At 25.7% G+C, this 27623-nt stretch overlaps 11 protein-coding genes across 11 annotated transcripts; 8 read left to right on the forward strand and 3 right to left on the reverse strand.

Moving 5' to 3' along the window:
* Positions 1-2212: 2212 nt before the first annotated feature.
* DICPUDRAFT_149505 (uncharacterized protein) lies at positions 2213-3765 on the forward strand (the record flags this gene model as incomplete). Its single annotated transcript, XM_003285557.1, has 2 exons — positions 2213-2326; positions 2428-3765. The coding sequence occupies 2 exons, from the start codon at positions 2213-2215 to the stop codon at positions 3763-3765; spliced, it is 1452 nt and encodes a 483-aa protein (XP_003285605.1).
* Positions 3766-4133: 368 nt separating this feature from the next.
* On the forward strand, positions 4134-4654 carry DICPUDRAFT_76538 (uncharacterized protein; the record flags this gene model as incomplete). Its single annotated transcript, XM_003285558.1, has 2 exons — positions 4134-4340; positions 4412-4654. The coding sequence occupies 2 exons, from the start codon at positions 4134-4136 to the stop codon at positions 4652-4654; spliced, it is 450 nt and encodes a 149-aa protein (XP_003285606.1).
* A 662-nt stretch (positions 4655-5316) lies between these two features.
* DICPUDRAFT_29604 (uncharacterized protein) lies at positions 5317-10532 on the forward strand (the record flags this gene model as incomplete). The annotated part of the gene is made up of 3 exons (XM_003285559.1): positions 5317-6735; positions 6811-9972; positions 10056-10532. Coding segments are annotated over 3 exons (5058 nt in total), but the record flags the coding sequence as incomplete, so codon positions are not given.
* Positions 10533-11288: 756 nt separating this feature from the next.
* Positions 11289-12095, forward strand: DICPUDRAFT_91538 (uncharacterized protein). Its single transcript, XM_003285560.1, has one exon. It carries the CDS (start codon positions 11358-11360, stop codon positions 12030-12032), a length of 675 nt encoding a protein of 224 aa, XP_003285608.1. The 5' UTR covers positions 11289-11357; the 3' UTR covers positions 12033-12095.
* A 977-nt stretch (positions 12096-13072) lies between these two features.
* On the reverse strand, positions 13073-14296 carry DICPUDRAFT_76541 (uncharacterized protein; the record flags this gene model as incomplete). Its single annotated transcript, XM_003285577.1, has 1 exon — positions 13073-14296. One exon carries the CDS (start codon positions 14294-14296, stop codon positions 13073-13075), a length of 1224 nt encoding a protein of 407 aa, XP_003285625.1.
* A 482-nt stretch (positions 14297-14778) lies between these two features.
* Positions 14779-17031, forward strand: DICPUDRAFT_149510 (uncharacterized protein; the record flags this gene model as incomplete). The annotated part of the gene is made up of 1 exon (XM_003285561.1): positions 14779-17031. One exon carries the CDS (start codon positions 14779-14781, stop codon positions 17029-17031), a length of 2253 nt encoding a protein of 750 aa, XP_003285609.1.
* A 365-nt stretch (positions 17032-17396) lies between these two features.
* DICPUDRAFT_76543 (uncharacterized protein) lies at positions 17397-18059 on the forward strand (the record flags this gene model as incomplete). Its single annotated transcript, XM_003285562.1, has 1 exon — positions 17397-18059. The coding sequence occupies one exon, from the start codon at positions 17397-17399 to the stop codon at positions 18057-18059; it is 663 nt and encodes a 220-aa protein (XP_003285610.1).
* Positions 18060-18250: 191 nt separating this feature from the next.
* DICPUDRAFT_149512 (uncharacterized protein) lies at positions 18251-21270 on the reverse strand (the record flags this gene model as incomplete). The annotated part of the gene is made up of 3 exons (XM_003285578.1): positions 18251-20012; positions 20087-20553; positions 20635-21270. The coding sequence occupies 3 exons, from the start codon at positions 21268-21270 to the stop codon at positions 18251-18253; spliced, it is 2865 nt and encodes a 954-aa protein (XP_003285626.1).
* Positions 21271-21828: 558 nt separating this feature from the next.
* Positions 21829-22854, reverse strand: DICPUDRAFT_76545 (uncharacterized protein; the record flags this gene model as incomplete). The annotated part of the gene is made up of 1 exon (XM_003285579.1): positions 21829-22854. The coding sequence occupies one exon, from the start codon at positions 22852-22854 to the stop codon at positions 21829-21831; it is 1026 nt and encodes a 341-aa protein (XP_003285627.1).
* Positions 22855-23230: 376 nt separating this feature from the next.
* DICPUDRAFT_46221 (dihydrolipoamide:NAD oxidoreductase) lies at positions 23231-25239 on the forward strand. The gene is made up of 2 exons (XM_003285563.1): positions 23231-23305; positions 23697-25239. Exons 1-2 carry the CDS (start codon positions 23245-23247, stop codon positions 25106-25108), a joined length of 1473 nt encoding a protein of 490 aa, XP_003285611.1. The 5' UTR covers positions 23231-23244; the 3' UTR covers positions 25109-25239.
* Positions 25240-26290: 1051 nt separating this feature from the next.
* On the forward strand, positions 26291-27139 carry DICPUDRAFT_19530 (uncharacterized protein; the record flags this gene model as incomplete). The annotated part of the gene is made up of 1 exon (XM_003285564.1): positions 26291-27139. A coding segment is annotated over one exon (849 nt), but the record flags the coding sequence as incomplete, so codon positions are not given.
* Positions 27140-27623: the final 484 nt, after the last annotated feature.

The following is a 27623-nucleotide window of genomic DNA, read 5'->3' on the forward strand; positions in this document are numbered from 1 at the left end:
ATTTTTGATAAATGTTATTTATTTCTTTTATTTTTATGTAAAAAATAAAAAAAAAAAAACAATTGTATGATCAAAGAGCCAGAATTTTTTTTTTTTGATGATATATTGGGTTCCTATGTTTAAAAATATATATTATAAATTTAAACAAAACAAATATGACACAAAAATGAGGGAAAAAAAAAATAAGAAAAAAAAAAAAAAAAAATAAAAAAAATAAAAAAAAAAGATAATATCTTAAAAATTGATGAGAAGATATTATTTCTTAAGTTGACCAAAAAAAAAAAAATCAAAATAGAAATAGAAATAGAAATAGAAATATAAATAGAAAATGGAAAATGGAAAATGGAAATAAAAATATATTTTACAACAATTGTAAAATGAAGAAACATATAAAATTTATTTGAACAAAAATAAAAAAATAAAAAAAATCGTAAAATATTTTCCAGTTAATCCATTAGATGGTTTTACCATGGATAACCCTTTTTGAGCAATATGGATATGGAAATGATTGCAATTAAAACACAAATACAGATTAAATTTTAACAAATATACAAAAGTAAAAAAAAGGAGGATTTCTTTTAATTAGGAAAGTGGTCCTTATTTACAACATTGAAAATACATACAAAAATAAAGAGAAGGGGTTGATATTTAAAATTATTATATAGTGATAAAAATACACTGAATGTGGAATGTTTTACAATTAAAAAAAACTATATGATAATTATTATAAGATTTATAAAAAAATATTTGTGTTATATTCCTTTTTTAAAAATGAATGAATGAAAAAAAAAAAATTTTTAAAAATTTTTTTAAAAAAAAAAAAATGAAAAAAATGAAAAAAAAAAAGATTTGATAATTTTATGATGATTTTTTTTTTTTTGGTTATGTGAGAAAAGTATTAATATACCCATGATTTAGAAAAAGAAAACAAAAAGGATTGATTTTTATTCCATTAATATGGAAATAAATATCAGGTTGTTTTAAATGAGTTTACAAATACAAATATTTAATAAAAATAATATTTTGACTAAATAATGGTGAGTAAAAGTTGACCGAAAAAAAATAAAAAAAAAAGTTGGTAAACAAAGGTGGAAATGATTAAAAAATAAATAAAATTTATAACCAATAGTGGAAAATAAATATATACTATTGACTATGTATTGTTGTTATTAGTGCGCCAGAGTGGCGGATGCAGAGAAAAGTATGTATTCTAAAATTATTAAATTTCCAGAAATTCTATTTGTAAAACAAATAGATGTGTTTAAACAATTGTTGAAAAAAATAATTATTGGTTTTATTTTAATTAAATATAGGTGGGTGATATAAATCCCCCTTAAATATATTTACCTTTTTTTTTATTTATTAAAATTTTAATTGTGTTTAAAAATTGTACTTAATGTAATTAATATCTTTGAGATAAACGCACTTTGAAAAATAATTTTTTTTTATTTTTTTTTTTTTTCAAAATAAAATTTTTTTTAAAAAACAAAAAAAAAAAAAAAAAAAAAAAAAAAAAAAAATAATAAATAAAAAAAAAAAAATAAAAAAATAATAAAGTTAATTAAAAATAGAAATATTTTTATATTAAGTATGGGACTTTAATAAAATTTTATTTTATTGTAGGAATGGGTGTTTTTTTATTAATTTATTATTAACATATAGGTGGTTTTTTATATGTCCTATTCTTTTAAATATAGTAACATTTACTCTGCTCTTCCAATCCTTTTGGAGGCTCTTGTTTCCAATTTTATTTAAGGTTGGATGGCGATCAAAGAAAAGGTAAAGTCAACTAATCCAAATCGAAATAATATTTCCAAAATTCTTATAATAAATATATAACAACTCCCATTTAATATAGCTCCCATTACCCATATTTAAATTATAATAAAAAATAATATAAACAAATATTTACTTTAATTTCTTTCTATTTCTATTTTGGTAAAATTAAAGATAAAATAATAAAAAATAAAATAAAAATAAAAATTAAAAAATAATAAATAAAAAATAAATAAAAAAAATATTATATTATACTAAAATATTTATAAAATAAAAAATAAATAAAAGTCAAAAAAAATATTATAAAAGATGTACAACCACAATCTTGATTATATAAAAAAAAAAGTAAAAAATAAATGTTTTTTTTTTTTTTAATTTTCAATTTTTTTTTTTAAAATTTTAAAAAAATTAATTAATTATTCATTTTTATTTAAAAATGAATCAAAAAAACTTAGAATTATGCAAGGGTTTAGTAAAATCAAATTATGTAGATCAAGCTATACAAGGTACATCACAATTTAATAAAATAATAGAATCATTATTAATTCATGTAAATTATTCATTTACAAATATAAATCAAAAAAACTCAAAATAAATCAAAATCAAAACAAAACACCAACTTCTAATATTAATTTTTTTTTTTTTTTTTAGAGAAGGCTACCAGAGATTGGATATAGTGATAAAGTGATCGAGTTGATTTTAAATGAAATATCAATGATGGATTCAAATAATTTTATAGAAAATATAGGTGTCGGAGAAAGAGAGGGAAGAATCTACAGTTCATTGGTCGAAAAGAGACATTATGGGTTTTCACATGGTATTGGTAGAAGTGGTGATATAACAGAGCAACAGCCAAAAGCAGCAGGTTCAAGTTTAATTCAAAAATTGGTACATTATTTGGTTTTGGACGCAATGCGGATCGCAGGACTAGAGTCACAGGCCGCTTCAACATGTTTATTATTACCAATGGCAACTGGTATGACATTGTCGTTGGCAATGATGACACTAAAACAAAAATCCCAAAGTAATGCACGTTATGTAATTTGGCCAAGAATAGATCAAAAATCATGTTTAAAATCAATTGTTACAGCAGGATTAATACCAATAGTTATAGAAAATAAATTAGAGGGTGATATGATTCGTACCGATTTGGATGCTATAAAGTCTAAAATCATAGAGTTGGGTCCTAGTAATATATTATGTGTATTTAGTACTACAAGTTGTTTCGCACCAAGGGCACCTGATCGTATTGTTGAAATCAGTCAACTTTGTAAAGAACACAACATTGGTCATATAATTAACAACGCCTATGGTTTACAATGCTCTAAAATTCTCCACGCTATTTCTCAATCGTGTAAACTCGGTCGTGTAGATGCCTATATTCAAAGCACTGATAAGAATTTCATGGTTCCAGTGGGTGGAGCCATCATCTCAGGTCCAAATAAAGTTTTTATTGAAGATATCGCTAAAAACTACCCAGGAAGAGCAAACTCATCACCCATCCTAGACGTATTTATCACACTTTTGTCAATGGGTAAAAGTGGTTGGTCAGGTTTATTAAAAGAAAGAAAAGAACTATTGGTATATTTCCAAGATCAACTTGGTAAATTGGCAAATGAATTCAATGAAAAACTATTATCAACAATCAATGAAAATAAAATTAGTTTTGCATTTTCATTGAAAAATTTTAGTAGCAACAAAAATGAACAGCAATTAGAATCAGAGTTAAACAATAACAACAACAATAATAACGACTACTCTCCTTCAATGTTAGGTTCACAATTATTTTCACGATCATGTTCTGGTGCTAGAGTTATCGACCTTTCTAAAAATAAAAAAGCAATTGTTGGTGGTTTGGAGTTTAATTATTATGGTTCCCATATAGACGGTTACCCAACTTCATATCTAACAGTTGCATGTGCTATTGGTGTCACTAAATCCGAAATAGATAAGTTTATTCAAAGACTTTCAAAACTATTAAAAAAATAAAGTTTAAATCTCCAAGTTTATTTTTATTTTAACCACCCACATCAAATTTTAAATAATTTTTTACCAACTACAAAATATTGGATTGGTTTTCAGTTTTCTTTTTATTTTTCTATTTTATTTCGTTACAATCAATCCATATGTGCAAAGAAGATCACATCCTTGTTATATAATTATTTACTAGGAAAATTCCATTTTGGTTTATTAAACAATACCCCAATTTTTTTTTTTTTTTAATTTTTTAATTTTTTTAATTTTTTTATTTTTAATTTTTTTTTCAAATCTTTTCATTTTTTTTTTTTTAATTTTATTAAATAAAGCTTTAAATAAGTAATAATAGATTTCATATAAACCACAATAATAACTATAAAATGAATCAAAATCAAAATCAAGGGATACCAATACAATCAAGAGGTGAGGTCTTATTTAGAGATCAACAATTTTTTCAAAAACAAATTGATTCAAAGATTATGCAACTATTAGAAAATTACCACAATATAATAAAAATAGCAAAAATAAATGATCCATTAAAAAACTCAAGTGAGGTGTATGAAATGGAAACTAGAACTACAAATATGGTATGTAGTAATAATAATAACAATTTATATATTACTATGTTTTATTTTATATTAATGTAAATTAATAATAGTTAAATGCAGGTGAAGGTTTATTAAAGATTGTAGAAGAGTTAAAACAAAATTCAATTTTAAATGATTTCTCAACAATGGCAGAAGAGGTTAGACTACAAAATTTAGTTTATCATAAAGAAAATGAAAGAACAAATAAATCAATCAAATTAATTTCAGAAGAGTTATCCAAGTCATTAAAAGAATTAGAGGATGAATATTATAACTCTAGTTATAAAATACCACCAATTCATAGCAATAAATAAATAAATAAATATATAAATTAATAAAATAAAATAAATATCTAACAACCAACAACCAATAACCAACAACTGACAACCGACAACCAACAATAATAATAATAACATGATCATCATTTATTACATAAAACGAAAATAAATGTATTTTTCATTCTGTACAGCACTCCAATTATAGTTTTCAAATTTCCTCGTAAATATCTAATAGTTTTTTATTTATTTTTTTTTTTTCTAAACATTAACAAAAAAATCACCCACCATCACTGTTTTTTTTTTGAACAATTGAAGTGTTTGGTTGGTTTATAATAAAAATAATTTTTTTTGATAAATATCCAAATCCTCCACCTCGTTTTTATTTTTTTTTTAAAATTTTAAAATTTTTTTTTTATACAATCACTTTGCTATTAATAATAACAAATAATTGTTTTTTTCTTATAAAATTTGTTTTTGAATTTTTTTTTTTAAAAAATTAGAATTTAGATTATGTTTATCTAGTATTTATTTTATTTTGTATTGTTTTAATTATATTAAAAAAATGAAAAAACAAATATACTTTTTTTTAATATTTGCATTATTATTAGGTTAGATTCAAATAAAATTTAAAAATAAAAAAAAAAAAAACAAAAAAAAACTAATTTTATTTTTTTATAATTTAAATAGATATTAATTCTGGAATCGAGGTTTTAAATTCAACAATATCAAAAAAAGAAATTAATCTCTTTGGAAATTATTTAGAGTATTCAGTTTTTGAATTTACTTTAGACAGTGATATATTCAAGTATGATTCATTAGCATGCCCAAGTTATAATTGTAACTCTCCAAATACTGGTATAGATTGTTCTTGTGATTATACAAATAAAACAGAATGCCCAAAGAAAAGAGATGTTTCATGCACCAACGAGTGCTTACTAGTTGATGAAAATAATACTGACTTATGTGGGGAGGATTTAACTTGGACTACAGTAAAGAAGGATCAAGATTATATATTTGAATCAGATAAAACTTTACATCTAAGATACAAGGCTGACTCTAGTATTTGTGAAGGTATAATGGTTCAGAATTATCCAATTGAAGGTTTCTACAAGTTTGCAATGGGTAGATCTTTAGACTATAATTCTCAAAGAGATTGTATATTGGGTAACCCATTGATTTATGGTGTTATGAATATTTGTCCCTCTGACAATGTAGATTTTTTAGAAGGGATGTCCTATAATCAAGGTTGGACCGACAATACTTATTTCATCACAATAGTTCCATTCGTCACGGGAAAATCTTTTAAAAAGTCATTCAGGTTAACATCTAAACCAGTTCCAGCTATTCCAAACCCTTTACCAGCTTGCTCAATAGATTCACAGGATCCTATTTTATCTGATCACCAATGTCTTTCTGATGGTATTATGGTACAAAATAATGAAAAGGAGGATCATAAACATGACTACTATGTCTTTAAAGCTAAAAAAAGTGCTATCCATACTATTAGAAGTCCTTCTCTTTATGAAACACCTATTTTATTGGCAGATGATAAACAAAAGAAACCAAGTTATAATTCAATTTTCCAACCTCCAAAGTGGGGAAGTAGAGATGAGTATGAAAACAGTATTACAATGTATTTAGAAAAAGACCAAGTTATTTATATTTCAGTATATACTTATTGGGCTTCACCTTATGTTTTATCAATCACTTCAGATGCTTTCTATTCTCAAGTTAATGTTTCAACATTACCCTCAAAAGCTGCAATGTTTTCATTGGTTAAATCATCAAGAATTTTAAATTCAAATACTATAGTATCTTGTGAACAATGGTCTCAATGTTTTCTATATACAATAGGTCCTCCATATTCAAACAATGACCCAACATCACCTTTACCACCACCATATCTGGGCTATTTCATTCAAGACTCTTTACCAAGTTACTATGAGTTAAACTATGATGATACATTGCTTAATCCACTCAAAAGAAAGGTTTATCAAGCCGCTTTCTTAATGTCTTATAAGATTGGTTCTGCCACAAAATCAACTTTGGTCACCTGGGAAGATCTCAAAAATACAAAGATTGAATTTTTATCAACTCATTTCGATGCAGATGGTATTGTAGGTATATTTAAATTTAAAGAACTATCTAAACATCCAAAACATATTTATTAATTTCAATTTTTTATTCATAAGCCATTATCAGGTATTGTTTCAAATTATACAGTCAAAGACTATGAATGTAGTTACAATGAATTAAATGTGGTTTTAAATGAAATCGATAGAATTGAGGAGTTATTATACAACGTAACTGATTTAAAAGAAATGAACAATTATAGATATCAATTGGATACTTTGACAATTAGGGATAGTTATGTAGGATGTACTCACAAAGCAACTACATTATTAGAGAAGCGTACTGTTGAAAAGAATGTTACGGGCACATTTTGTCAATATTCAACAAATGATAGTAGATTTTTTAAAGATCCATGTTGTAGTTTAGTAATGAGATACTCGGAGTGTTGCAACCCGACCACCAAGCTTGTTGAGCAAGAAGATTATGTTGGTGTTTATACAGATAGTGTTAGAGATCAATGTTCAAATCCTTCATGCACTGAAACTGTTGTAGACCAATACTATAGCTCTTTGGGTGTTCAAGATGACTGTTCCGTACCAAGAAATGCTTTGGATAATATTAAAATAGAAATCATTACCGTTTTACGTCAGTGCCAAGCAGATGTTGTTCTCGATACTCCTACCTGCTCCAGTGATCAAGAATGTAAAACTTTTAGTGGCCCAAATGGAGTATGTGATATGTTTACAAGAAAGTGTTTACCAGATTTCCAATTTATCGATAAGCGTTATTTAACCTGTATTTTTAGTCAGCTAGATCAAGCAACCATTTTTAAACTTCTTCATAAACCATTTTCATTAAATGACACTATTATTCAAGAATTATACAATTACTACCAATCAGAGGATTGTATTAATCAAGGTACATTCACACAAAGACAAATATTTCAATATTTACCAAAGAGTTCAAGTGAAGATATTTATTCATCGCCTCACTGTCTTGACGATTCTTGTCCATTGGTTCATGATGTATACTATGATGGAGTATATTCTTATTATAAACAGTATATCTACCAAGATTTTACAAATTGTGAATTATTTGGTATATGCAATTCAAACCCAGCATGTTATGGTGTTTCAAGTACTCAAACTTGTGCCAGTGATTGTAATTCAAATGGTGATTTTTGTGGTTATTGTTCAAATAGTACAGATGCACTTTGTTATAATTTCAATAATAATGATCAAGTTAGTTGTACATCCAGTGATTATTGCATAGTTGGTAATAATCAATTCGAAGAAAATCTTTCTCAAAGCGAATGTGAAGAAAGTGGTGTTTGTGATATACCATGTGGTTATTCATGCGATGGTTTTGTTGGTTGCGCACTAATTAATGTTCCAAACGAAGAAATATGTTTATCAGTTCCTCTTACTTCATGGGACATGACATATAATATTTGCAAATATGATGTCGCTACTCAAGATCAATGTACAGGTTCGGATCAATTAGGTTGGATTGATTGCACATCAAATTTAATGGATGAATGTTCAGGTCCAACTTTACAAACCATTAATGCATGTTCATTGAAACCAAAAGAATGCGCAACAAAATCAGAATGCGAAGCTGCAGGCCAATGCTCTGATAGCTATTTCTTTTTACCAGAAAATACCAAATACTATCCAGCAGGTTTAGGTAAATGTGTAAAGAAGCCAGATCTTTACATAAATCAAATATCTTGCTTGTTCTCAAGGGATATTACTTTGACCGAAAGAGACTCACCAATGGGATGCTTTACAGATATCCCCAGTGTATTTAGCCGTGCAGAATGTGAACGATTAAACTATACTTGGTGGTCACCTGCTACATCAATGGATCAATGCCTTGGATTAAAAGGTTGTAAAATTTATCCACCTGAAGAAACTAAAATGTTACCTTATAATACCCAATTCAATCAAATGAACGAGGGAACCTGTTTGGGATGCTATGACTCAAATAACGAATGGTCAAATAAGTTTGAATGGAAAAATGGTAGTTGGAAACCAGGTGTTTATGTTAAAGGTCAATGGATTCAAAGCAAGTGGATATCGACCAGCATTCACACAACATCATTATCCTATCAAAGAATTTACGATGATTTAATGATTTCAGCAAATACTCAAATGTCAGATTTATTACGTTCTGAATATTTCTGTAGAAGTTTCCGTACAAAAAACAATTTAGATTCAATTTCGTGTAGTTGCTCTTCAAATGGTAATGGTGGTTCAGAATGCTTTAAAGAAACTTCATTGCTTTTGGGTCAAACCAAACCATGTAATAACAAACAAAGTAACTATACTTTCGACTATGGCCAAATTTTGTTTTCTGAACAATCTGTTCAAGAGGGTTGTGGAAATGTTTTAGTATCTCAATTCCCATATCAACTATTCACTTCATCAGAACAAAGCTTTTTCCCATCAAATTTTGTATCATACCCAAAACCAGATAAATATGGAGTTTTTAATGATAAGGAGGTTATAGTTGGCACAATTTTAGGTGATGGTATTTCAGTAGAATCTCAAGGTGTAGATAGATTTACAGTATGTTTTGTTTTGGGTTCATCGATTGGCAACTCTGAAAAATATCCAGTTTTAGATATAGCTAGTCAAAATGAAATAGACCAAAAGGTTTATCCATTAGATAACACCAATGCATCAATAGTTGAAATTAAAGGCAATAGCTATTTATGCTCACATATTGATAACATCAAACAAAAAGGAACCTATTTCCCAATCAATCGTGTCGAAAATTGGAAATCACAAGGTAAACAATACTTTGACCGTTCAACAGAGGGTTTGCTTTATACTTTAGCTGCACTATTTTTATTAGTAGCACTATATGGTTTTTATCAATTAGTAATTATTATGGTTGTTAGATTCAGAAATATTATTACCAGATTCGAATTGGTACATCTCTTAATTCTGATGGTTTTCATTTTCTTAACTGTTCGTATGGTTTATTTCTTCCTTTTGCCAAAAGGTTACCTGGCCGACTCTGCTATTGCCGACTACTCACTTGTAGTATTACCAACATTCTTTTATTTCTCTTGCTTTACAATTATTTTAGTATTATGGTTTACCATTGTTTTCTTGGTATTAAAGAACAATGCTAGTGTGGATTTATCAAAAAGAGTTTCATCAATCCTTGTAATTGTTAATGTTTTAATTTATTTATTACTAATTGCCATTATTGTGGCATTCCAGTATACCAAAAACGATTATACAAATAATTGTGGTAACCGTATTATAGTCGTAAGTATCATAGTTTTTCTATATGGTTTTAAGATTGATCTATATATTAATAATTTTTCAATTAATTTTTCAATTAATTTTAGGAAATTAAAAATTCATCATCACAAAAAGCAGTTTCTATAGTCTATGCTACAGTTCAAGCAGTAATTAGTATCACCATTGCTTCATTATTCATATATTTAGGTGGTAGTTTATACATGGCCATGCGAAAATCGCTAAACTCCAACTCTAATTCAAGAGCTTTAAAGAAAACGAAAAAAATATTTTTATTGACCGCAGTTTGCAGTGTAGGTTTTATTCTCCATTGTGTTTTCATTTTGGTTTTGGTTGGAATCGAAAATCCAAGTGTCACATTCAGCTTTATAGGTTTAGTTATTACAGAGATAATACCATCCCTCACCATTCTTTATTGTTACGATCAACGTGTTAGCTTATCATTGGATAGAACTTTATCAATTAAATCCTCCACCTCATCCATTTCTGATAAAACTGACTCTAAATTAACAACAATAACTTCAACAGAAAAAACTTTTAGTGAAAACTTATCATCAGAATTTTAGAAAAAATATGGTTTTAAAAAAAAATAAAGGAGTTTTAAATTAGTAAAAAATTAAAACCAGATATTGAATTTTATTTTATTTGTATTCCCTTTCCTTAATTAATATTAATAAAATTATGAGGTAAAGAGTCACTGCCCATTCTGAGAGATAAACGAGGGATTGGCAGCTTATTTTGCTAATAAAATTGATTGAATGAAAGAGCTCTTTTATACCAGCAATACCATTTTTGCCATTATCCAAATCAATAGATCATTTTTTATTCTCAAAGTTATACTCATAGAAGAATAAGCCAATATATTTTCATTTCTTTTAATTTTTTTAAATAATAAAACCTAAAAATAAAATTTTAAAACAAAATATTTAACTTTTACAGTTAAAATGGAACTATAGATGTAATCTCATTTAAAAGTTCTCTTAAAAGTATTATCTTGTATTGAAACTTAATGTGAAGGGTGAAAAAGGTGATATCAAAGTTAATTTTAATGAATTTGAATTTTATTTTGATTGAATTAAATGTACAAAATTTATATCTTCTTTTGATGGAGATTTTGTTGAAAAAATTAGTTTAATATTTGTAAAATAATAAATTTTATTGATTATAATATTTAAAAACTGTTTTTTTTTTTTTTTTCAAAAATAATCACACACATACCTCCTTTATTATTTTTAGCTTGTAAAAAATAATAAAATTTTTTTCAAATTATTTTAATTTAATTTTTTTATTTTTTAATTTATAAATAAACTGTTAAAAAAAGAATTTTAAAATTATTATTAATTTTTTTTTTCTTATTTAAATTTATATTATTTTTTTTTATTAAAAGCAAGATGTCAAAGATTGTTTCAGTATTTGGTGCAACTGGTGACCAAGGTGGCTCTGTAGCTAGAGCTTTATTGAAAGATGGCAAATTTAAAGTTCGTGCATTGACTAGAAATCCAAACTCGGAAGCATCCAAGAAACTAAAAGCTGAAGGTTGTGAAGTTGTTAAATGTGACATTGCCGGTTCAAAACAAGATATAGAGACTGCTATTAAAGGTAGCTATGGTGTATTTTTAATTACTATTTCCATTTTTCAAGATAAAGAAAATGGCAAAAAGGTTGCTGATGCTTGCTTTGATGCCGGTGTGGAACATTTGGTATTCAGTAGTATTTTAGGTTCACTCCGAGCTGTAATTTTACCAAACTTTAATCCTAAAGCTGAAATTGAAGATCATATTAAAGAATTGTCAAAAAAGAAACCACAATTTATCTCATCATTTGTTCATGATAGAAATGAATCATTTGTTACTCCCTCATCCTCTATGTTTAATCAGAATATTTTTAAACTTGAAAAACGTTCTGATGGTGTCTCCTACTCAATTTCTCATACTGAACAACCTTCAAATATTCCAAAAGTTGAAGACCTTGGTCCACTTGTCTCTAGTATTCTCAATGACCCAAACAAATACTCTGGTGTTGTTGAACATTTCCCTAACAGTGCCCCTATGAGAGTAGTTCTCTAAAGAATATTCTCTATTCACTTTCATTAATCTAAATTTAATAAATCTATTATTGTTACCCATTATAATAAAATAAAGATTTTTTTTTATATTATTTTATTTACTAATTTTTTTTAATTTAACCCTTAAAGTGTCAATAACATTAAAAAAAAATTCAATAATTTATTTTAAATACTTATTTTAAGCATAATATTTATAAAAGATAATATCTTTATAATAATTTTAACAAATAATTAATAGTAAATAAAAAATTAAAAAGAAAATTCAAGAATTTAAAATCCTAATGAAAAAAGATAAATAAATTTTATGTATATAATTTAAAATATAAAGATAAACCTTTTTTTCTTCCTTTGATAATTGTTTGTTTATGAAATAAAAATATATAATAGAAATAAAAATAAAACATTTATTAATTTTCTTGTGTTGTTTTTTTTAGTGTTACTTTTGATGCTGCTCTGCTGAGTTTAAAATTATATGTTTTGTTCTTTGAATGAGCATAAAATCAAAATTGTGAATATAAATTTATTTAAATATATAATTTTTTAAAAAATAAATAAAAAAATAAAAAATAAAATTTCTAATTTTTTATTTTTCTAGTTATAAAATATAAATATAATTTATTACAAAAATTTTTAATTTTTAAATTTTTTTTAATTATAATGATCTGAACATCCAATAATTTTTTTTTTTTTTAATTTATTTTTTAAATAAACGAGCTCGTTTTTAAATACCCAAACAATATAAATAAAAGTTTGTGTAATAAAATGGATAAAGAAGAAAAGATAATTAACCGATATTTATACCAAATAAAAGAAGATTATATGTTAAACCAATTCAAATTCCAGGTTTCGGTTAATTTTCAGATTAAAACACTGGTTTAAGAAACTGTTGATACGGATGAGATTTACACAGCTATTAAATAGCATAAAATTAAATTGAATAAGAAGTTAGGAATGAAGTTGGTTTATTCTGTCTGATTACAAAAAATTAAAAAAAAAAAAAGTTATTGTGAAAAAAATTTTTATGGGTTAAAAACTATTTCTTTATTTTGGATCTAATAATAAAAACCAATCGATAGATGGTTTAATTTTTGTTTGATTTGTAGTTGTTGCAATGTGACCAGAGAATAATGTACTGTTATATTCGGTTCCATCACCATCAATTAATAATACTGGTGTATTTACAAAACCATTTGAAATAGTGTTATATGAGATGGTAGGCCATTTTGAATCAGATTGTGGTGAAACATTCCAGTCACCATCAGAGTTGAAGCAACAGAAACTTGATAACCACCCTGAAAGTCTATCAGTTCCTGATCCTTGTTCACGATGTGCAATTGAGTTCCACCATTGTAAATCTGGACTGCCTGATGCTGTTAGTACAAGTTGATCTAAAATAGGTTCCAAATATGATAACCATTTATCCATTAAGTTTGATTCTTCTTTATTATTTGACTCAATATTGAATTCTTTTAATTTTTGTAATCTTTGTTTTAAATTGGACCAATCATCTACAGTACCTAAAAGAGTGACTGATGGCAAACCACATCTTGTTTTCATTGAATAGTTGAAAAACTTTTTCATTGTCGAAAGTAATACCGATGCAAATGCAACCCTGTCCGAATCGGTTGTTGTTGAAAAGTTTGGAATAACCCAATCGGCAATTGATGGATCTTTAATACGGGATTTTATTTTTTGTGACAATTCTAATGTTAATTTTCCATGATCTGCTGTAAGAATTGGATCATCTGTTAAAACTTCTAATTTTTCTTTACCTTGAAAATCGACTAATCTATCTCTAAATGTTTCAGCGTGTTTGTTAACATATAGTGAGAATTGAACCATAATCGACATATAAACATCATCTGGTCTAATTTCGAGGTGATGGTGTTGATTATAAGCTTTCCAACATGAATATACAAATGAATTTGGACCAACTTCTTTTAAACCATCGACATCTAAACTCTTTTGATCATTAATTTTAAAACTTGAACTTAATACCCTAAAATCGGCAGTTTCATTTCTTTTTTTCTGTTCTTTAAATTCAATTGAATAGTTTTCTGAATCTATAAAAAGCTGATCTAGTTTTTTCTTTTCTTCTTCTTTACTTAATTTTTCGTTGAGTATTTTTCTATAACCTTCCATATAAAAATTACGATCTGATATAACTTGAGTTTTTAAAAAATCTTGAATAAATGGTTTGATATTAAATTGTTTTAAATTTAATATATTTTCATTCACATTACTGACTTTAAATGTTATTGACATTATTGTTTATTTATATTTATTTATTTATATTATTTAATGGTTTTTAAAAATTGTTTTAAAAAATTTTTTAATTTAAATTATAAAAAATTTTATTTTTATGAAAATTTTCATAAAAATGGAAAAAAAAAAGAATGTGGGAAATAAATTATAATAAGATTATTATAAATTAAATTATTTCTTTTTTTGCGGAAAAATATTAGATATTCATTGATTATTTATTTGTGTAGTGATAATTATTTACCCCACTTTTTTAAAAAAAAAAAAAAAAAAAAAAAAAATTATAATTTTTAATTTTTTTTTTTTTTTTTTTTTTTTTTTAAATTTATAAATATTTTTTTTTTTATTTTAATTTTAAATTGTTAAAAAGAAATTTTGTATATATAGATAAAAAATAATAACGATAGTCTTATTTTTTTTTTTTTTTTTTCCAATTAATAACTGAATCAAAACAAATATAAAAATAATCATATTCAATTACTATAATGAGTAGTTATAATTTTAATCTCACAGATGGTTTTTTAGAAGATTTAAGCGGTGGTCTTTATAGCAGCGGAAATAGTAATAATAATAGCAATAATAATAATACAACGACAACAACCACAACCACAACTACATCTAGCAACTACAGTAATAATAATAATAATAACTATAATAATAATATAAATTTAAATAGTAGTATAAATAATTTAAATAGTTTTGAAGGTGGTTTACAAGGATATGGCAGGCCGCACGATAGTGAAGATCAATTATTATTTCGATTACCACCTCATTTAGCAGAAAGAGTTAGAAAAATGTTGAAACAAAAATATATGGATATACCAATCGATTTTCAATTTAGGAATGAAAGACAAATGATATTTAAATTTGGTGACGAAACATACAATGCCAATTTAGTAGATTTACCATGTGTAGTTGAATCACATAAAACATATGATAAAGCAAATTATTTCAAAACTGCAGATATTGGTCAAATGATATTAGTAAATGATAATAATAGTAATAAGGAAAATAATGAATCAAATGATAATAATAATAGTAATAATAATAATAATAATAATAACAATAATAACAATAATAATAGTAAAACAAATTCGGTTCCACCAAATAATGTTGTAAATAATATGTTAACAAGTGGTCTAACACCAGCAAGTAAAGATATCGTTAAAAGAAAATTTAGAGTATATAACAGAGAAAAGATTACCGAGTTAGCAAAGATTGAAGAAGAGTTGGTTAGAATTATAAAGCCAAACTATGGAGATGGTGAGGATATAGAGTTTGTATGCTTACCAGATTTGAAGGATAGATATGGTAATGAACTATTTAACACAAACTCAACAGATCCAGTAATATTTGAGGAAAAAGCAGACGATCAAATTATTATAGATGATATTGATAGTAATGATGAATCCGGTTTAGAAGATGAACCTGATCAAATTAGAACCATCAAAGTTAAGAATATGGGCAATTCAATGGGTCACCACCATCACCACCAACAAAGAAGAATGGGTCATAGTAACGACGATGATTTTAGCGATGATGATAGATATAGTAGAGGCAGACCAATTTCAGCGGCAGATAAATCACCATTAGAAAAAGAAAGATCACCAACTGGCAGAAGGGGTAGCGACAGAAGATCAAGAGGAAGTGACAGAGGCAGAGATAGATCCTTTGGTAGTAGTTTTGTAAATATGAGTAATCCATCTACACCAGTTAGTATAAATACAAGTAGCAATAGTATCGGCTCAATGTCTCAAAGTGGCTCAACCCCAACAAGTCTTAAAATTAAATTTGCAATTCCATCTTCCCCTTCAATCGAGTCCCTTAATAATATTAAATCCCCAACAGATGATCTTCAAAAGAGTACAAACTCTATTAGTGCCTCCGCTGGGAGCACACCAATACTATCACCTTCACAAAAATCACCAACCTCGCCAAGATCGCACGAAGAAAAGAAAAAACACAGACACAGAGACAGAGAAAGAGATGGAGAACATAAAAGAAGAAAGAAAGAAAGAAGTAGTACCGAAAAAAGTAGTGATATTATTTCACCACTTACCTCACCACAACAACCAACTCTTGTTCAATTAGACTCAAGTATTTCAGATTTAACAACATCAACAAATAATCTAAACAGTAGTATAAATAACAATAATAATAATAACAATGTTATTTCATCACCTCCAATATCATTTATCACTGAACCAACTACACCACCTCCACAACAACAACCTCAAATTAATATTTCAGATTCAACAAATTCAACAACCTCAGCATCTACAAGACCAAAAACAAACTCACCACTTAACCAAGCCTCATCATCAATCCAACCTGTTTCATCCATACCCATTAGCACTAGTTCAGAAAACATTGCACTCCCATCCACACCACCAATTTCACTTAGCTCAACTAATATTAGTACTCCACCAATCTCAGTCTCGACACCACCTATCTCGGCCACTACAGTCCAACAACCAATTCAAAACATTTCAACTCCACCCTCAAATAGTGATAGTGAATTATTAAACCTAATTGGATCATTAAGAAAATTACAACAAGAATCTGAAACACTCAAGAGACAATTACTTCAACTTCAAACCTCATTAAACAGCGCTCCAAACAAAATTTTAAGAGAGCGTCAACAAGTAAAAGTAGACGATGCAACAAAACAATTAAATTTAAAATTAAAAGAAATTGAAAATGTTGAAAACTTAATACAAGAAATCAAAAATAAATAATAACTAAAAAAAAAAAAAAAAAAAAAAGAATAGATTTTTTTTTTAATTTTGAAAAAAAATTCCTGGTTCAAAAATTATTAAAAATTAATAATTAAATTAAAAAAAGGTAATCAATAGCTATTTAATAAAATAAAATTAGATTACAATTTTTTTACTTTTTTTTTAATTTATTTATTTGTGTTTAATTAAATTAACGGATACTTTTTTTTTTTTTAAATTTGGCATTTGTGTGTAAATTTAAATTTTTTTTTTTTTATTTTTTTTTTTTTATTTTTTTAAATTTTACCTTCAGCATTTTTGTAATTTGTTTAATTTTAAATTTTTTTTATAATTTATTTTTTTAGTATCTATTTATATAAATAAAAATGGTTGGAAGACCCAAGAAATCAGAACAAAAAACAACCGCCGAAGATCAAATTTCAGTTAGTCGTAGCGGTAGAAAAATTATTAGACCAGGTGAAACCCCACAACAAGAAGCACCAATAAGCAATAATAAAAAGAAAACAAATAAGGCTAAAGACAGTGATGATGAGGAACAAGAAAACCCAAAAATTACAACAAGAAAAACAGCTACCCCAAAAAAACCTACCCCAAAAAAAAGTAATAAAAAACAACAACAAAAGGAAATTAGTAGCGATGAAGAGGTTATAGAGGAAGTTGAGGAAGAAGAAGAAGAAGAGGAAGTTGTTCAAGTTAAACCAAAAGTTTCAAAAAGAAAAGGTAAAGGAGCCTCTTCAGCTGAATCATCATCATCAACATCTGGCTCAAATAGTGCAACCAAAAAGTATACAGCAACTGAATTACAAATAATTCAATCAGAAAATAGAATGGTTTATATCAAGTTCTTTATTTTTTCATTTTTAATGGTTTTAGTCCCAATTATTGCTTTCAAACTTGTCAATGGTATGATTGGCGATTATTTGGGTATCAACAGACAAGATAGAGTTTCATACGCCGGTTTTGCTTCGCTAGGTGGTTTGGTTTCGGTTGTTGCTGCATACTGTATAATGGCATATTATGAAAAATAGTTTTAAAACAAATAAATAAAATATAATACAATACAATTAAATACACATACTGTAAATTAATTAAAATGTTTAAAAAAAAAAAAAAGCTGTTAAATTTAACAATTAATAAATAAATAAATTTAAATATACTTTAGATTGTGATTAAAAACTAATATAATTTATTGTTTTTTTTATTTTTTTTTTTGTTGAGATTAATTTATAAATTTGGTTATTCTTAAATAATATTTTCCATCATCTGATGAGGTTTCCGCTTCATAGTCCTCTCCATATTCTTCATATTCTTCATCTTCTTCATCTTCTTCTTCATCTTCATCTTCTTCATATTCATCCTCATCTTCTTCCTCATATTCTTCCCCATCTTCTTCTTCATCTTCATCTTCATCATCTTCATCACTGTCGCAATGAATAAGACCACATCCTTTACAAGGACCACCCATCTCAAGTTCTCTAAAAAAATTCCCCATTTCTTCATCTTCATCCTCTTCATCATCATCATCTTCTTCATCACCTTCTTCAACATATTCTTCTTCATCTTCATCTTCATCTTCATATTCTTCATCTTCATCTTCTTCATATTCTTTGAAAAGTTGAGTAGAGATTTTGCTTCTGGGCCCTCTATAATAAGATCTTGGGTAAAAATCGTCCTCATCCTCTTCATCCTCCTCCTCTCCTTCTCCTAGAAATTCTCTTAATCGGGATCTTATAGAGTCAGCAAAGTCATGGATATTCTCATAGGCTGGGTCATAGGCCGGGTGATAGATTGCGTTATTGTCTGATTCATAGTTCGACAAATCGTCATTGTAAGAATCTCCATATGGGTAAAAATCTTCTTCATTTTCTTCATCGTATTCTTCCTCCTCATCGAATTCGTCATCATATTCGTCATCATCCATAAAAGCACTATCTTCTCCATCTTCACTAATTATACTTAAGTCTTCACTTTCATCAAGCATATCTAAAAGTTCGTAACTTGGTTTATTTGTTTCTTCTTTTTGGGCTTTATTTGTTTCAAGATTACCATTTCTATAAACTTCTAAGTTAATCTTTGGATATAAAGTTGTAATTTTTCTTATAATGGCCCTAACCCAGTTTTTTTTCATGTGTTTAATTCTTATTGTGAATGATTTAAGTGAATCCCCGTGATGTTTTAAAAGCAAAGATATCAACCTATAAATATATGAAGATTCGGATGACACCTTCCCATCTAATTCAACACTTTCTAACATTGAACCACCGTTTACTATAAAGTACTGTATAAACTTCATAAAGTAACCAGTCAAAGTGAAATCACGACGTGAAATTGACCTTCCCTTTAAAACCAACTTTTTTACATTTGGAAATGCCTTATATTTGAAATATGTTGAAAACGATGCAGAATAGGTTGCTCTTATCCCACTAAAATCGTAGTCCAAATTGAAAACTTTACCTGTTTTACTAACAATTTCACAAAGAGTATCGATATATAAAACCTTAGTTGATCTACATATTTCATCAATTAGCTTTTCGTCTTTATAATCTACAGTTTTGATTAATCTTTCATAGTCTTGAAATTCTGGATACTTTTTAAATAAGCATTTACTATTGGTTGGTGAAAATGAATATTGACTACGGATTAAATTTATTGTATGTTTATTCCAATCTATATAGGAAAGTTCTTTCTTTATTAAATTATATAAATTTTTTGACGACAAGGCTATACTTTGAATTGATTTTGAAATTGATGTATAGTACTGATCTTTAGTTTCATTGCATTCTTTATTTGGTTTATATTTTGTATTTATTAAATGATTGAAAATTTTTAATAATAATAAATTACTTAAATATAGATTTTCTGTATTTTGAACTATTTCTTTATTTTCTATGCTACTATCATTATTATTGTTGTTATTATTATTATTACAACTATTATCATTATCATTTTTGATGCCACTATCTTTTCCAATACCATTAGATCTATATTGTTTAACAAATAAATTAATTCGTTAACAAACATATTTATAAAAAAGAAACTTTAAAAATTTACATACCCTAAACCTAAAACAATTTTATATTCATCATCACTATCTTCATATTCTTGCTCTTCTTCATCAACTTTGTTATCTTTGCTATCTTCGCTATCATTGCTATCATTGCTATCTTCGCTATACTCTTCATCTTCATATTGGTATTCACCATATAGGAGATATTTTTTTGCGAAACTCTTACTGTTTTTAAAACTAGATTTAATTTTTTCATTTTGTTTGTCTTTAATATCTTGATATAAATTGTCATCGTGTGGTAATGGGTCTCTATAAAACTCATATAAATTAAAGACCTTCCAACCACTGTTTATAAAAAAACAACCAATGAGTTTTTTTTGATTATCTGTTTCAGGGTTACATGTGTGAATCAATTTGATTAAATCTATCTTTGATTCAATTGAAGCTGAGCCAAATAACAAATCCAATAAATATGACAATTCACCCAAATCTGAAACTTCTAAAAGCCAATCCAACTGTTTAGAAAAAAAAAAAAAAGAAATAAATTAATATATTGCTATTTTTAATTATATATATTAAATAGGATATAAACTTACTTTTTTACTATTAAAAATTTTTAAAAATAAACTTTTGTAATTTAGGCTTTGATAGAATAGTTGATAATATTGTACGATTGATCTGAACAATGGCTTTTCATTAAAGAAAACATTATCAATTAAAAAATCAGTAAAATATGCTTGATTGTAAAATTTCTTGCCTTTGAAAAAGAAAAAGTGTTCAGTAATACCTATGAATCTATAGAGTTGTACTAATCCCTCATCTTTTTTTGGATCTTTATAAGTTGCATAGTTTTGAATTTTGATGGCTTCATTTAAAGGTATTGGACTTTCGAAATTTGAAAAGCTAAAACCATATTTGAATAAAGTTTTTAGTTTTAAAGATTCGAAAACACAGTGATCTTCTTTAAATGCGTTAAACAATAAATTTCTATTATTTAGGTAACGATTTTGGTAGAATCCTGGTTCTTTATTCACCGCAAAATCTGGTGAATTAGTTATTTGCAGTCCATACATTAGCGAAGTCCAAATATTTGCCAAAACCTCATGTGTATCTTCATCATTTCTTAAATATTCAGTAGTATAAGTTTTGCTATAATTTTTGATATATGCAAAATACTGTCTATTTGTATTAAGAATGTGACTTTTTTTATTCTTTTTATTTATTTTATTCATTTTATTGTGTTATTTTTATTTATATTAATTATTTATTTCTGTACATGTATATTATTATTTAATTTAAAAAGAAAAAAAAAAAAAAAAGTTATAAATCATAAAAAAAAAAAACTTAAAAAAAAACTTAAAAACAAAATTAAAAAAAAAAATTAAAAAAATAAAAAAATTAAATAAAAATTTTAATTTTTTTTTAATTATTTAATATTTGTTTAACTTTTTTTAGAGGGGGTATATATAAAAGTAATAAAAATAACAACACCCAGGTTACAAATTTTTAAAAACAACTTAAAAAAAAAAAAAGAAAAAGTCTTGTTGTTTGTGTTTAAAATCTTGGGCTATTTTTACAATTTGTTAAAAATAAATAAACAATATAAATACAAATATAAATATAAATATAAATATAAATAAAAATAAATAATATATTTTATTATTTTAAATATGAATAAAAGAAAAAAAAAATTAAAAAATAAAATAAAATTGTAAAAACCATTGTCTTAAATTACTATTATTATTTATTTGTTTATTTATTTTATTTTATTTTATTTTATTTTATTTATTTTATTCTTCATCTTTAATATCATCATTGTACTCTGTTGATAATAAAGTTAAAATTTGTTTTATATATTGTGGGTGTAATAAATCTTTGGCACCTAATTTCATTTTATTTGATAAATGGTAAACCTGCATTATACTTTTACTGTGAATCAAAAGGAAACCTTTTTCTAATAAGGCGATTGAATTTTTTACACGAGATATACGGTCTCTTGAATCTTTTGAAATTTGTTTAATGTCATCTGGTATGATACATGCTTGGTCGAAATTTTCTTTTTCGTGTTTTTGAATGAATGCTGATTGATTCTTTTGTTGCTCAGTGTCTGCAATCCAAATATAACCATTAAGACCTAAAATTACATCTACACCACACTCTAATGAATAAAAGTGTTGTTTTGAACGTTTGATTAAAGATGGTGTTACCTTCATAAAATGGCCATTTTGGAGCTTACCGTATTTTTGATTACGTGTGTGAATGGCGACCGAACCATCACCCATTATCATTTGGACTTCGGCATACACTAAATCGTTCTCTACAAAGAAATTTCTCATTTGGAGTTCATCTGCAGAGGTACGACGTCTTTGAATGCCACCTGGTAAATTGATAGCTGATAACATTAATATATAATCCAAACGTGAATTTACATCCACTTTCCAACGCTTTGATGAGATCTCGGTGATTCTACCAACTATAATATCGCCCACTTCGCCGTGATAACGGGATTTTAATGCTTTAACTGAAATTAATCTATCAACTTTATCCAATGTGCCGCATACCGATGCTATCAAATTACTTCCATTATGAAATGTACCATGACCCTTTAAATACTCGCCCTCTCTCGATATAATTTGACCGGGTATAACCAATCTCTTACTTGAAAATAACTCTGACTCTTCCGACTCCATTATTATATCATTATCTTCTGCTTTAACTTGTGTGTGTTGTTGTTGATAATGTTTTAATTTCATCCTCTTTTGAGGTGAAAAAATCTCTATATTTATATTTGTTAAATTATTATCATTGCTTTCCATTTTTATATCTGTATTGTATGTATTTATATATTTATTTATAATTGGGGGGTGTTAAATTTATTTTTTATTTTTAAAATTAAAAGATTTTATGTTAATTTCTATAACAAGTAAACTATGGCTTAAAAACAATTTAATTTAATTTAAACTGAAAAAGAATGAAAAAGAATAAAATTACACGTATTTTCGTATTAATATTTATTTTTTTTTTTTTTTTTTTTTTTTTTTTTTAAAAAAAAACTCATTATGATGCCCACTTTAAAAAAATTTTTTAAAAATTTTATTTTTTTTTATTTTTTTTTTTAATTTTTTTTTTTCAAATTCAAAATTTTTTAAATTTTTCTTTTTTTTTTTTTATTTAAATTATTTATTTATCTTAAAATAATATAAAAAATGATTAGATTAAATAGAGTTTATAATTTACGTACTGTTGGTTCACGTTTTTTCTCAACTGGTAAGTTTCTAATCATAAAGCAATAAACAGATCAACAACAGCAATGACAACAAATAACATATAATAAAACTAAACAATGATTAACGAAATAATAATCATTTCGATAAAACGAAAATTTTTATTACTTTAATTAATTAATTAATTTATAAAATTTAAAAATATATTTTTTGATTCAAATTAAATTTATATTTCAATAGTTTAATCATTTAAAATAAATCATTTAATAATTATTAATAATAATAATAAATAAATTTAATAAATAAAATAATAAATAATTTAAATTAATCATAAATATAATGGTTTTTTTTTTTTTTTTTTAAAATTTAAAATTTAAAATTTTAAATATTAATATTATTTTTATTTTAAATTCAATTTATAAATTATTTTATAGAACAAAAAGATGTTGTTATTATTGGTGGTGGTCCAGGTGGTTATGTTGCAGGTATTAAAGCTGGTCAATTAGGTATGAAAGTTACAGTTGTTGAAAAAAGAGGTAAATTAGGTGGTACATGTTTAAATGTTGGTTGTATTCCATCAAAAGCATTATTAAATGCAAGTCATCTTTATGAAACAGCCACCACTAAAATGGGTGACTATGGTGTAAAATGTAATAATGTTGAACTTGATTTTGGTGGTATGATGAAATACAAAGAAAAAGCAGTTTCAGGTTTAACAGCTGGTATTGAATCATTATTCAAAAAGAATAAAGTTGATTATGCTAAAGGTCACGGTAAAATTACTGGTCCAAACACTGTTGAAGTTACCATGAATGATGGTTCAGTTAAAACTATCGAAACTAAAAATATTGTTATTGCAACTGGTTCAGAAGTTTCAACTGGTGCATTATCAAATGTAGTAATTGATGAAGAAAGTATTGTTTCTTCAACTGGTGCATTATCATTAAAGACCGTTCCAAAAGATTTAATCGTAATTGGTGGTGGTGTCATTGGTTTAGAACTTGGTAGTGTCTATTCACGTTTGAACTCAAAAACTACCGTCATAGAATTCACCAACAGAATTGCAGCAGGTGCAGATGGTGAAGTTGCCAAGAAATTCCAAAAATCATTAGAAAAACAACATATGAAATTCCATTTAGAAACTAAAGTTACCTCAGTTGTTAAACAACCAAATGGCAGAGTTGCTGTTACTGTTGAACAAGTTGGTGCATCAGGTTACACTGGTACCTTAGAAGCTGATGTTGTATTAGTTTCAGTTGGTCGTCGTCCAAATACTCAAAATCTTGGTCTTGAAAACGTTGGTGTCCCAACCGATAAAGCTGGTCGTGTTGAAGTTGATGAACATTTCGCTACCAAAGTACCATCAATTTATGCTATTGGTGATGCCATTCGTGGTCCAATGTTAGCACACAAAGCTGAAGAAGAAGGTATTGCTATTATTGAACAATTACACAGCGGTGTTGGTCATGTTAACTATGATGCCATTCCATCCGTTATTTACACTCATCCAGAAGTTGCATGGGTTGGTAAAACTGAAGAAGAATTACAAAAAGCTGGTATCCAATATAATGCAGGTAAATTCCCATTCATTGGTAACTCAAGAGCCAAGACAAACGATGATGCTGAAGGTTTCGTTAAATTCTTAGCTGATAAAGAAACCGATAGAATTCTTGGTGTACACATCATGGGTGCTAACGCTGGTGAATTAATTGCTGAAAGTGTACTTGCTATGGAATATGGTGCCTCCTCTGAAGATGTTGCTAGAACTTGTCATGCCCATCCAACTTTATCAGAAGCTGTCAAAGAAGCTGCTATGGCTGCTCACGGTAAACCAATTCACATGTAAATTTGAATTGAATTACTTTTTTTCTAATATAAATAAATAAATAAATAAAAATAATCGTAAATAAATAAAAATTATTCAAATATTAAATGGTTTCTAATTAATAACAAGAAATTATTTAATGAATTTAAATATACTGAATATAATTATTTCAATTATTAATTGTAAAAATTTTTAAAAATATAAAATTCAAGAAAATGAAAACCAATCGGCTGGTGGTGCTTCTGTAAAATTTAAAATAATTCCATAAAAAAAACTTTTTTATATTATAATATATTATATAATATTTATAAATTTATTATTTTTCATAAACAGTCAAAAAAACAAAAAAAAAAAAAAAAAAAATAAAAGTGAAGTGGATTATTACTTTAAATAGATATACAAACAATTGATAAACTTAAATGTGTGATGTGGGTAAGTCTGAAAACTTAATGATTCATTGTTTTTATTTTATTATTATAAAATTTATCAAGATTTTGATTTTTATTATAATTACTTTTTTTTTTTTTAAATTTACAAAACTTATTTTGGTTTATCTACAATTTTTTTGGGGAGTTTAGTTTTTGTTTGTTGATCATTCATTTTTGAATTTAATAAACAGTTTACAATCATTTGTTAATATTTAATATTAAAGGTATTATTTATAACAAACCAACCTAAACTATTTTTCTGAATTTTTTTATTATAGATAAAGATAATACTAATATAAAATCAATAAAAAATTGATATTTATTTATATTTATATTTAATTTATTAAAGTTGATTATTTACTATTTTTATTTATTAATTAATTTATTAATATTTTCTAAAAAAGATATAAATTTGAAATACCATTGTAAATACCATATAAATAAAAAAGTAAGTACTTGTGTTTTGATTTTATTTTTTTTTTAAAAAATCATATGGTGGTTTATTTAATGGTATTAAAAAAAATTGAGAAATATAAATTAAAAAATAAAAAAACAGATATTTATAGAGCCAAAAATTTTTTTTTTTTTTTTTTTTAAATCAATTTAAAATTCCAACTGACTTTTTATAAATAAATAAAAAATAAATAAATAAAAATAATAAAGTAAATAAAAATTTTTTCAATGGTTTGCAACTAATAGAATTTTAATAATGAACACAAAAGACTATAGCATTTTATTTAAATTGGTTAAAAAAGATAACCAAATACTATCAAATGATAATAATGATTATTTATTTTACAAAATTATAAGAAATAAAACATTATTTAATGTTATTTTATATCATTTAAAATTATTTAATAAATATTCAATTGTAAAAGAAACATTATTTGGTGGTATGGAAAAAATAAATAATTTTGAATATAGAGAATATATTGGTAAATTGATATTTGTAAATTATAGAAATCATTTATCGGAAAATACAATTCCAAATACTTTATCAAATTTAAAATTTGGGTACCTGTTTGATAGTGAACTAAGGATTGGTGATATCCCTCCATCTGTAGAAACATTTCATATGGGCAGGAGATATATGGGAGAAATTTTACCAGGTGTTATACCCGCATCTGTAAAAAAATTAAAATTATCAAGTTTATTCAATAAACAATTATCAATTGGATCAATACCAGAAAGTGTAACATGTTTACATTTTAATGATCATTATAATCGTCAGCTTTCAATTGGTATAATACCAAATAATGTAGTTAAATTAACTTTATCAAAATCATTTAATCAAATTTTAAATGTTGGTGATTTACCTCAAAGTTTAACCTATTTAAAATTTGGTTGGTGTTGGAATCAAAAGATTGAAAGGAATTCAATTCCTCCAAAAGTTGAAACATTAATATTTGGTAGTTATTTTTTAAATAAATGTCAACCTCTTTTACCTGGTGATCTTCCTTTTGGTTTAAAACATTTAGAATTGGGGCATTCATTTAAACATGTTACATTAATGACAGATATAACTTCAATATTTTTTGAAAAACTTCCATTAAAAGAATCTCTAATTAGAAGACCATCAACTATACCTTCATCAGTAACGTTTTTAAAAATAGGAAATGAAATTGTTGATGTAAATACATTATCTTCTAAACTGTCAAACAAATTAAAAAATTTATAATAAAAATAATAACAATATACCGAAAAATTCCAAAAATCATAAGAAAAATAAGGTGAACTTATTCCCGAATCTCATCAGAAGATATTGGTCGTACCAAGCATGCTCATCCAGCTGTTAAAGAAGCTGCTTTAGCATGTAACAACGAAGCTACTCACATATAAATTAAATCAAATGTTAAAAAATAATTAAATCAAAAATAATAAATTTCACATAAAAAATAAAATTATTTTTTTTTTTGTAAATTATTAAATGTTTATTTTTTTATTTTTTTTGTTTTTTTTTTTTTTTTGGAATTCAGATTACATTTTTATTTTGATTGTTTTATTTTAATCATATTTTGTGGTTTCACCCACAAATTAAATATACAACTATTTTTAGGTTTTTTTGTGTTTAATAATTAAAAAAAAAATTTATTGTTATTTTTATTATT

Source organism: Dictyostelium purpureum, assembly GCF_000190715.1.
Source record: "Dictyostelium purpureum unplaced genomic scaffold DICPUscaffold_49, whole genome shotgun sequence".
Classification (NCBI taxonomy): Eukaryota; Evosea; class Eumycetozoa; order Dictyosteliales; family Dictyosteliaceae; genus Dictyostelium; species Dictyostelium purpureum.

Coding starts and splice junctions, on each gene's coding strand:
- DICPUDRAFT_91538 (XM_003285560.1), top strand. CDS start 11,358: ATGTCAAAGATTGTTTCAGTATTTGGTGCAACTGGTGACCAAGGTGGC.
- DICPUDRAFT_46221 (XM_003285563.1), top strand. CDS start 23,245: ATGATTAGATTAAATAGAGTTTATAATTTACGTACTGTTGGTTCACGT. Junction 23,306..23,696: donor TTCACGTTTTTTCTCAACTG/GTAAGTTTCTAA, acceptor ATTATTTTATAG/AACAAAAAGATGTTGTTATT.